The 12,014-nt window shown below is 39.2% G+C and overlaps 1 protein-coding gene across 1 annotated transcript in view; it reads right to left on the bottom strand.

Annotated features, from left to right (window-relative positions):
* LOC149175031 (lysine-ketoglutarate reductase/saccharopine dehydrogenase bifunctional enzyme) overlaps positions 1–12,014 on the bottom strand; it is a 573,325-nt gene that overhangs the window by 532,143 nt on the left and 29,168 nt on the right. Inside the window, exons 5-7 of the mRNA XM_089419501.1 lie at positions 2,860–3,033; positions 2,600–2,691; positions 896–1,012 (exon numbers count right to left, since the gene is read on the bottom strand). Coding sequence (XP_089275627.1) covers positions 896–1,012; positions 2,600–2,691; positions 2,860–3,033 — 383 coding nt within the window. The remainder of the gene's footprint in view (positions 1–895; positions 1,013–2,599; positions 2,692–2,859; positions 3,034–12,014) is intronic.

Here is a 12,014-nt window from a genome sequence, read left to right as displayed (position 1 = left end):
AAGCAATTGTTCACCAAAGAGATTGCAGCGCTTGTCCTCTGAAATTCTTTCCCACTGATGATTACTCTCTTCTGTAAGCCAAATAGGGTCGCAGCCTTCTTTACAACAAAAAATGCTAGCTTGCTCACTTGCAGTTCTCTTTACAACAAAGAATGCTAGCTTGCTCACTTGAAGTCCCAAAATTGAAATCACCCACTATAAGCACTTCACCTAGCTAAGAATATGTTGCAATATCTGTTTTTAAGGCTGCAAAGGGATCTTTGTGGTCAAGCCCTCTACTTCCGTGGATTTTTTAAACTCTCTAGACTTTTGAATGTAGAGTCTTTATTGTTATTCAGAAAAAATTGCTTGCACAGATTCCCCCGGGCAGAAAATCGCCAGATTCTTTTTTTCTTTTCCTTTCCAAAATCTGAGATCGAAACCACCAATAACCTAACTGACTTCTGGTTCTCTAACTACTAACTGACTCATAACTCAACTAATATTAACAAAGAGATCTAATCTCTAGTTATTATTTTTTTCCTCTAATTTATTTCAGCCGAAAATAACATTCGACTATTACTCAAAACATAAAATTAAGACTCCTAGAGTCTGAGCGGAGATTTCTTTTAAATGCCCTTGCATCACCACAAAATTCTACGAGAGTTTGACCAGTAGACAAAATAGGGTAACCATGCTGAGTTATTCAAATGATGTAAGTTGGTTAGTAATTACTGTATAAAGTGCTTATAAGTAAAATAAAGTTAGTTTCTCTCTCAATATTTTACATAAACAATTTCTTTGTTATTTTCACAAATGAACATTCATAACTCTAATCTACTCGATGCTCTAATGTCTTCCTCCTGGTGCAGAAAAGGAACAGCAATAATCAAGTTAACGAATCAAAGGCACTTACTTTATCAAAATGCTTTGAAGGATCCTTGGGTGCAACCATATCCTTGGATGTTACAATGCAAGCAAATACTTGAAAATTTTGTCTGGAGAATTTTGATCCCTTTGAAGAGTTTGGTACCTACAACAGAGACACGCAATGACGTAAATACCCTCAGTTTCGTAATGAGATTTGAAATGCATCAGAAATTTCATCCCTGTTTTTTTATTATCCAGGGCCACTATATGATCAGCCAAAAAAACAGAGACACGCAATGATGTAAATACCCCCAGTTTCGTAATGAAATTTGAAATGCATCAGAAATTTCATCCCTCTTTTTTTATTATTCAGGGCCACTATATGATCAGCCAAAAAAATTTCAATGGCATCTTTTAGTACTTACTAAACAATATCTTATTCAATGAGCATATCATGAAACATAAACCCTTTATCAATTTAGTTGGTAGTTTGGTTGGTTAGTTCGAGTAGTCAACTGCTGTGAAATACAAGCAGATTACAGGGTTAAATCTATAAGCTGGCTGCTTTTGTGAATAATGCAGGCCTCACTTGATGTCCCACTGGATTAGGTATCAAAAACTGCAACCCACTAATTTATCCCAGATACCATCTTCTAAATGAAGGGAAATGCCCAGTGGATTTCCCAGCGTGTACACTTCACAGCAGAAAAGCTCATTCAATTTTCAATTTCCAATAACGACGATTTATCAAATCTATCCTTAAAAATAAAATTACATTCAGTTTTTGGTCTTTATGTATATAATAAATTTTTTATTTACTTTATGTTGTAAATTGAAAGTTAAATAATAAGGTGGCTTCCAAATACCATTAAAATATTGTTTCGAATTTCCGCTAATCGGTTTCCAAAGACGTCTTCAGGAAGGGAACTTTTTTCGAGAAACCATTCCTGGCCCTTAGAAACACTAATGGCAATACAAAATGGCCTGTGTCCATCTCGTTTCCTTTTCTCCGCCATTTTTTCACGAGAAGCAGGGCACTTTCTTTGCTTTGGTGTTTTAAAATAGAATGAAGACTGGTGAAATTTCCAATATCTTACCCAAAGTAGACTGAACTATGTGTCTTCTAACTATACATTATTATTCGTCGTTTTGAGTCTTGTACAATTTTTTCCTAACAGTGCAGGATCTTTTTGGATCTCTTCCCCAATGGTCCGCACTATGTCTCAAGATTCAACCACCAAAAATAGTTTCCAGTTTCCGAGAACAGATTCCAAAAATACCCTTCGAAGGGGTTAATTCTTCAAGAAACCATTCATGGCGTTTAGAAACGGGAACGGCCGTAGAAGATGGCCTTTTCCGTTCGGTTCATTTCCGAGCCATTTTTCCACTGGAAGCGGGGCTCTGATTCCGTTTCTGGTTATGTTTCTTACTATAAAATTTTATATTTTCATTTACGAAATGCCGTGGGCACTCTTTATCTTGCTGTTGTTGCTGCACTTTTGAGTCCCACATTTTATTTCCGAAAACTATTAGCATTCCCATCATTTCACATTCATATCCTACAAAGATGGAATAATTTGATCATTTATTTATAATGATTATTTTAGTCGTAAATCAACTATACACATTCGAGGGTTAATCATTATCACAATTATAAAGGACTTCAGAAGTTAATAATAACATCCTCTTTTTTATGTCATCATAGAATCATCCAAACGAAATGCATGACAAATGTGAGTTAGAAAGATACATTTTTGGTTGACTCAACGAGCTTATGAAGTTCAGATGGATCCACAAAAGTATGAGGTAAAAGGCGTAACATCTCCTGTGCACCCTGTGATACTGTAAAGCAAATAGGAAATGAAAGAAAATAAATACGCACTTCAATGAGAAAATAGAACATAAAGGAATGGGTAAATATAAAAAATAAGAAATCCCCCACAAGGGGATGAATGGGTACATACTAAATCCAAAACACTACAAAGAATAAAAAATCGGAGTGTTCTTTACCATTTCCTGAACCTGTGAAGACAAAAACCAAAGGAGAGATTGCAGATGGAAGACCTGAAGTAGATATTTCCTCACCAACAGCAATAACTGCAGCCTTAGCAGCACTTAAAGAGGAATACATATATGAAGACCCTAACGAGAGAAATGGAGTGGAATATCCAAGATTTAAGAATCCTGAATCAATAGACAAATTGTCAGTACAAGTTTTAGTTACCAATTGATAAACATCTAAGTAAACTAGTCATTTCATGGGACTAAAACTTCTATTATGCTTCAACATTTCTAAAGCACCTGCACTCACTACTTAGGAAACAAAAGATGAAAAACACAAAAGTCCTAGGAACATTTCAAGAGAAATTAAGAGAGATCAAGAAAGGATAATGTAAAAACAATTGTGAGATAAAACCAAATAGGAAAGCACATTTTCTCATTCTGTAACTTTGCTAAAACACCTAAGAATAGGTTTACAAGTTCTACAGCCAACTTCTCACCTCCCCACTTCACACTATGGGGATTATTTCAGACTGAAAACACTGCCCATGCAGGTTGTGGTGGGAGTGCACGTGCTTATGTTGATGCACACTTTTCATAGATTATCACATTGTTGGCATCATCTCTCTTGTTTGGAGGCTTGCATTTAGCACATGTGGTTTTTGAAGATCTGGTATAGAATTGGTCACAAATTTTGATTGACACTTGTCACGTTGATGGAAAAAGATACCCATCAATTAAGGGTTTTCCTAAGTACTATAAGTTGATTATTGCTCCTTGATATGATGGCTTACTTGCTTGTTATGTTTGCATAGCTTTTAAATGTTTCGCTTGGATTATCAATTCATTGATTTGTGAACCTGGAGGTAATGCTCTCATCCTTCTGGTACAAGCTTCCCTAGGGTGCATGCTTTGAGGATTGTTGACTACACCATAGATAGTGTAGATCTGGCATGCTAGGTTGCCCTCATCTTGTGTCCATTGTTTTAACAATCAGTTGATGGTTTTGGCACATGGTTTCTCCTTACAACATACAGTTTTTATTATTTTATTAGGAGAACATATTTGCTTATGGATTGTCATCTTCTGTTACATCAACATCTCAATTTTTTGATGCTTACATCCTACACATGAGGAATTTGGCAGTGTGGGGTGCTTTGATGGGGTTTTGGAGTGTGAGGTGCCTTCATGGGGTTTTGTGTAGTGTAATTCACATGAAATATAGAGCAAAACCCAAGAAAACAAGAAAAAGGAGAGATAAACCCTAAAAAGGATTTCTCTGATAATAAAAAAATGGAGAGCTATGTTCACTTGCCTCTTCAAAGAGCAACCTCCAAGAGCAATGCTCCGAATACAATAACAATTCTTGACAAAACATTACATAACCTTCTACTCAATATATAGCTATCCATAGAGAATCTTAACTACCTATGGGCCCTCTTATAATAAGAGCCCCTTCTAATTTCTTTGGCCCTTATTAACAAAAAGGACCTTATTTACAATGAGTGACCATTAACTAACTTTTTAATGGAGCTTATTCAAAGAAGGTGACCCCATACATTAATAAAGTATCTAAATAAGGTGGTTAGAATAGGAGGTTAACATGCCCTACCCTTTTTAAAGCAGCATTGTCATCAAGGTTGAAGGTGAGGAAATTGTGGGAAAATTGTTGTTGGTTCCCATGTGGCATATTTTGGTTGTGTTACCCCTCTTTTAGCTGTGGTACTCCAAAACTTTTTGGCCACACCATATAAGCCCAAAGGATGTGCCCAATGTTATCAGAACCGAACCGATGATCGAACCGAATAACTTTATGGATTGGGAACCAGTCGAAATCGGTAAAAAAACTGGACCAAAAAATCAGTTGACAAAAAACACATAAAATATTCAAATTTTAAAGAAAACATGTATATACATGTGCATCCATATGAATCTAAACCATTTATACACAAATAAGCAAGATTTCTCATTTATATAGGATGTAAGGCTGCACATAACCAAAATAGCATTGAGTGCGATCCATCCCTAAACTGAAAATACATCAACAAATAAGCTCTAGATGGCCTCTAGCATCCAAAAAAAATCATGCTACAACAAATACCTACATATTATCAAAATCATTGCCTATATTGGGATTTTTGTCATAGATATAACCCTTAAAGCATTAACATAAGATAGAAAAAAGTAACATGTCAAGTCAAGATTTTGTTTGAGTCATGGGTACATTTTTAGTAGAATCATGATAGAGGAGTTCGACAACCAATGCCACTAACATCAAAGTATATAGAGGGATTGGTGTTCTTTATTAAATACTAGTGTGAAAATTTGGATGCCCAAATTTCTACTGCAACAACTGATTATGTTTCTTCTATTTGTTAATTAATGAACAAAATTATTTATTGTTTCCTACAGTAAACACTGAAACTAATACACTGCGGCCTTCACCATTTAAATAAAATGCAGAAACAAGAAACTAAACAAGAAAGAAATACACAACACATCTACACAGTTAGTTTTGGACAAATGTCCCCGAAAAAACCCAGTGTGGGAAAACCGGTGCAGCAGTTGAGGGTTTTATTATTATGTAGTATTACTTATGAGTACAATTCGTTGAATACCCAACAAGCTATCCTATACAAAGAGAAACTCGACAAAACAAGTAGTGAGATGCTCTCACCCTGTCACTAGAAGAATCCGACTCTGATCTCACTGGAATAGAAGCTCTGCGTCCCTTCTACGTCAGCTTCTGCACAGAACTGCGTCAACCCCATGCAATCTCTGCGTCACTTCTACTAGGGACTGCGTTGCTCCTCCTTCAGACCCTTTGTTGGCCAGAAACTTCGATTTTCAGCTTCTCGGTCTCACACCCCAGCTTCTGAAACTCAAATTCCTCAGCAGGAATTGATCTCCCTCTAGGCTTTGCGTTGCCACTGCGTGGGCCAACGTCAGCCTCTCTCTGGACGTCCTTATGTCCTCTCTACCTTGTACTCTCTGGCCAAGGAAAACTCCTCAACGAATACTATCCCTGCCCCTCACTGCAAAATATCACTTCGAAATTCTTTCTGACAGCTACTATGCTTCAGAAAATCAATCTTCTAATCTTCACTCAATATGTGTTTTCCAAGTGCCCCTCAAGCCTCTTCTTATATCTTTTTGTTGGACAAACAATGACCAAGATTAACTTCTAATCAATGGCTTAGATCATTTTGGCTTGATCCCCGTCTTCTTCTGGAAGTTTCACCCATAGTTAGATTAATACCCTTTAATTATTTTAATTTCCTAAGTTTAGACTTAGGGTCCCATTAAAAATAATTAATTATTTTAATAAAACTGTCTCCGTGTGGAATTTCCCAAAACGATTTTTGGGTATTGGAGAATGCATGTGTCTAAGCCTCCCTGCAAATTTTGAGACTTAGAGCACATCCGATGCTACCAGAAATCAACACTCCCTCTTAGCGAGGAATGTGCTCTAGCAATGCAACCTGCTGAAGCATCACTCTATTCTATAACATCTCCTTCTGCGCTACTGATGTCTAACATCCTACCCACCAACTACTGCACAAATGTTGCATCTGTACTGCTACTGACCCTGCCACTATCAACACTGCATCTGTACTGCAACTCCCTCTCAATTCTGCATCCGTGCTGCTGCTGGCACTGCCACTGCCAATACTGCATCTACACTGCAACCTTCTCCAATTGTTGCTACTACTACATTAGCAACAGAAAAGCATCCCAAATTACTGAACAAGTGTTCAGTATGATGCATCTTGTTGCTAGAGTTCTGACTACTGCTAGTCTCTACATTGACCCTCTGAAGCCTCTGCGTTGCTGCTAACTTCTGCTATATGCCAACTACACTGCTGCCAGCGTTGCTCTACGTTGCTCAGTCTCTGGCGCTCCTAGCCACTGCATGTCAATCTGACACTCCTTTGCATCAACTCACCCAGTCCATCCTACTACTACTAATCTAGGCTCCCATAGCAAGGTATTGAACTAAGAGGTGGACTCCTCAAGGATCCTTCCCAACTGCAGTCCTTTCGAATTATAGCTCTAGATCACCCCACCTCCCTCTTGGAGATGCCTAGGCTGTCATAGCGAACTCCTCCTCAATCTTCGTGGCTGCAACCTTCAGATCATGCTTCTCATCTTTGTCCTACTTCCTGAGAGGACATTGTTGCGTAGTGACCGAATTCACCACACCTGAAGCATTTGATCTTCAAAACATCTTTCTTCTTCTTTCGTTGCTCTGCTGCCCCTTGGATGCAAGGGTTGCATTCTCTTCTTCCTCCTTGGCCTTTGACTGACTGTTGCTACTTTTGTCAAGTTTACACTTAACAAAGTCTCTCCTCAACTCCTCTTGTTTAAGAGCTACCCACATTCCATCCCAGTTTGGCAAAGTCGCCCTACCCAGGATGCTCTGAACAAAAACTTGCCACTCCTCAGATACTAAATTTAGGGCCAATCTTACCATCTCAAAACCTTGAGGTGTTGACCCCACAGTTGCTAGCTCATCTCGGGTCTCCTGAAGTTTAGTGAGGAACGGATCAATGTGTTCCCCCTTCTGCATCTACATAGATCTCATCTTCTACGACAAGTACATCTTCCACTGCTCGAAAGATCCCTGATATAGCGTCGACAAAGAATTCCACATCTCCTTGGAAGTATCTTTGCCAACGATGTGACAAACTATATGATCCTTCACTCCGACGAGGATCATTCTCTTAGTCTTCGCCATTTCTCCCTTGTACTTCCTGAGCGGATCTGGATCACCACGCTGTCGACTGAGATCTTGAGAAAATGCTCATCCAGAAGGCACAACATCCTTGCCTCTCAGATCACATAGTTGGATGAACCATCCAACTGATCCTGATCTCTCAATCCACTGGCTGCCACCTTTGCCACTCGAAAAAAAAGTCGAATCACCTCCACTCTCCTGCTGCTGCTCAGCAAATGAGAATTCAAATTCTCTAGCTAGGAATTCTCTGAGAAAGAAATTCCCTCGAGTGTCTCTTCTTCCTTCTGACGTCTTTCTGCCCAGCAACTATCTGCAGAAAATTGTCACACCATCAACCCCTCTTCGCTGAAGCTACTGTCGCGCTACTCCCTTTGTTGCTGACAGATTTCGATCTAGAAATCCTACCTCTCTGTCAACTCACTTAAAAATCTTGCCCTCTTGGCCTGAACTGCACAATCCCTCTGGGGAATCAATTTGTTGCCTCTGCAGGAATTTCGAACTCCCTCCCCCCTTTAGCGTTTGGCTCTTCTGGCATTGTTCTCTTGTTTCACTTGCAACTCTGATACCATGTGAAAATTTGGATGCCTAAATTTCTACTGCAACAATTGATTATGTTTCTTCTATTTGTTAATTACTAAACAACATTATTTATTGTTTCCTACAATAAACACTAAAACTAATACACTACAGCGTTCACCATTTAAATAAAATGCGAAAACAAGAAACTGAACAAGAAAGAAATACACAACACATCTACACAGTTATTTTTGGACAAATGTACCCTAAAAAACCCAGTGTGGGAACACCGATGCAGTAGCTGAGGATTTTATTATTATGTAGTAGTAATCCTGAGTACAATTCGTTCGATGTCCAACTGGCTATCCTATACAGAGAGAAAGTGGACAAAACAAGTAGTGAGATGCTCTCACCCTGTCACTGGAAGAATCTGACTCTGATCTCACTGGAATAGAGGCTCTGCGTCCCTTCTGCATCAGCTTCTGCGCAAAACTACGTCAACCCCACGCAGTCTCTGCGTCACCTCTGCTAGGGACTGCGTTGCTCCTCCTTCGGACCCTCTGCTGGCCAGAAACTTCGATTTCCAGCCTCCTGGTCTCACACCTTGGCTCCCGGCTTCTGAAACTTGATTTCCTCAGCAGGAATTTGATCTCCCTCTAGGCTCTGCGCTGCCACTGCGTGGGCCAACATCAACCTCTCTCTGGACGTCGTTCTGTCCTCTCTGCCTTGTACTCTCCGGCCAAGGAAAACTCCTCACTGGATACTATCCCTGCCCCTCACTGCAAAATATCACTTCGAAATTCTTTCCAGCAGCTACTCTGCTTTAGAAAATCGATCTTTTGATCTTCACTGAATATGTATTCTCCAAGTGCCCCTCAAGCCTCTTCTTATATCTTTATGTTGGACAACCAACGGTCCAGATTAACTTCTAATCAATGGCTTAGATCATTTTGGTTTGATCCTCATCTTATTCTAGAAGTTTCACCCACAGTTAGATTAATACCCTTTAACTATTTTAATTTCCTAAGTTTAGACTTAAGGGTCCCATTAAAAATAATTAATTTTTTTAATAAAACTGTCTCCGGGTGGAATTTCCCAAAACGATTTCTGGGTATTGGAGAATGCATGTGTCTAAGCCTCCTTGAAAATTTTGAGACTAAGAGCACATCCGATGCTACCAGAAATCAACAACTAGTTCCTTACCCTCATACATGACAAAATCCAATGGAAATGTTGTAATCCCTGCAATCCTGAAATCATGAAAAATTGTTAAGTCTTCTGGATTTTGAGTGAAATCTAAAATTATGTTGTCTCCTTATGAAATCCAATGAAGTTGGAAACTTGGAACCACTATCAAACATTCTGGGGCATTTCATGGTAATGTTAAAAATTTAAGTAAAAGGATGGAAATGAAAAATTAAGGAGAATTTAACATTACATAGCAATAATAGGACATGTTACCCACCACCTTGTTGAGAAATCAAAGGATGGCAGTTAAACAATTTCTCTTATTATGACATTATCTTGTGATGGTTTATTATTATTATTATTCTTTCATTCAATTTATCTTTTCATATCATCAAGACTAATGCCAATCAACAAATAGAACACAAGATGTAGGCACGCTACCAAGGCAAACCCCCACTCTAGGGGAAAACCCAGTCAAAATTCTTCCTTTGGTAGATTCAAGATGAGACGACCAAGACCCTTACAACTCAGACTCGAGACTACCTCCATCCATCAAGTCAACCTTGTCATGCTTCAGTTCCATTGCTCCTATAGCAGTCAGTCTTCTTCACACTTGTCTTTGAAGAGATCACCTCTGCAACCAATCCGAGCTCCTTCATCCACTGTGATAGCACCATTATAATAGCACTGAGATACTGTGAAAGCACCACTGTAATAGCACCAAACTAAAGTCACTGTAATAGCACCGAGATGAGGTCACTGTGGTTATGAGAGCACCGAATTGAGGTCACTGTAATAGCACTGAGATGATGTCATTGTGGTCATGTGAGAGCACTGAGTTAAGGTCACTGTGATAGCATCGAATCCTATAGTCACTGTAATGCGAGTTCATCTCTGTAATGACAACGAACCTCTCCTTCTGAAATAGCACCGAGCTGAAGTCATCCAAACTGTGCACACTGTGATATCTGAACTTTTCACTGTAAAGACCCCGAAATATATGTCTCTGAAATCATATCCGAACTTCTTTGTGGTGGTATTAATGCAAAGACCCTGTGCATATATATATAGTGGTTGTCCAATATAATTGAGCTGACATTAGCATTCAAACAGTTGTGTTTATGTTAGATCGAAGACTTTTGTGATCCATAATTAAGAGAGATAGTCTTTCAGATTAATCACATCGCAAGGATTGGGTCGACGTTTCGAACCAACTAATGTGGTTCATCCTCAGGACAAGGTGAGAAATTGATCGATCTAAGAAAATAAATAGCAGGGATGCATCACTGCACAGTGTTAGTTGTTCATAGTTAGCCGTTCATAGCTAATTGTGTTTATGTTGGCTGACATGTGATCACCTTATGGCATCCGACTTGATGGAGATTTTTTCAAGGAGACTTCGATGGATGGAGGAGTCTTCACAAATTGATTTTGACAATAACCTAAGCCTACAATGGAGGCTTGACCTATACATTTGACCCAAGCATGAAACCCATACTTTAATAAGTCAATTCAATAATAATAATAATTCTTTTCGCTTTTCTTTTAACAAAATATATTCAAGTACAATTATGAAGACCGAAACTAATTACATTCTTCAACACTCCCTCTTAACTAGGGAGGTGTTAATATTTACATACAACCAAAGACGTACATGGAAGATCTCAAACCACATCATCTATGAAGAAGGAGGAGGAGGAGAATGCAGCGCTAGCATCGAAGGGGCAGTAAAAGCAGAAGCAAAAGGAAGACATTTCGAAGGTGAAATGTTTCAGTTATGGCGAGATGGGCCACTATGCATCCCAGTGTCCTTTGAAGAAAAAGGATAAGGATGAGAAACATGATCCTAAGGCTGCTTCAGTAAAGATTGACAAGGATGAGTTTGCCATGAGTGCCCATGCATCTCTAGGAAGGAGATGGGGCAATATTGAGCTGTAGTCGGAAAGACTACATGTGGGCAGGATCCTTGAGGAGTCCACCTCTTGGATCAATTCCTTGCTACGGGAGCCCAAGATTCAGCAATAGGGAGATGGACTTAATGTTAGATGATGCAGTGGATTGTTTGGAGGATAGACGCAATAGCCTGAGACCAGGACTGATCAGCACAGAGCAAGGTTGGCAGTAGTGCAGTTGGCACAATGCAGAAGTCAGCAGCAATGCATATGATTCATTGGGTCAAAGACTAGAGTAGTCAAATTCCAACATTCATGATATTATGTTGAAAACAGTTAAGTTCAGCTAATTTTGGATGTTTTTCAGTTGCTTCTCTCAACAACTGAGTTGCAGTACGGATGCAGTGTTAGCAGTGGCAGTGCTAGCAGCATAGTAGATGCAATGTTTGAGAGGGAGTTGTAGTATAGATGCAGCAGTGGCAGTGTCATGGGTAGTAGTACAGTAGCAGCAGCAGCACAGTGTTGGTGGCAGTAGCAGTGCAGAAAGGGGGTGCTTCAAAGACAGCAACATGCAGGTGGACATTGTTGCTAGAGCACTTTCCTCGCTAAGAGGGAGTGTTAGTTTTTGGTAGCATCGGAAGTGCTCTAGCCTTGAAAATTGGTGGAGAGGCTAAGGCACATGAGTTCTAAAGAACCTAGAAACCGTTTGGTGAAATTCCACCCGGATTGGATTTTATTGAAATAATTAATATTTTTAATGGGGTTCTTAAGTCTAAACTTAGGGAAATTAAAATATTAATGGGTATTAATCAAAATATGGGTGAGAATGA

This window comes from Pinus tabuliformis, chromosome 4_1 (assembly GCF_031772625.1).
Source record: "Pinus tabuliformis cultivar Carrire ecotype Pingquan chromosome 4_1, CPIR1, whole genome shotgun sequence".
In the NCBI taxonomy this organism is placed as follows: Eukaryota; Viridiplantae; Streptophyta; class Pinopsida; order Pinales; family Pinaceae; genus Pinus; species Pinus tabuliformis.
The sequence above is the reverse complement of the archived record's forward strand: the minus strand, read 5'-3'. Positions and strand labels throughout refer to the sequence as shown.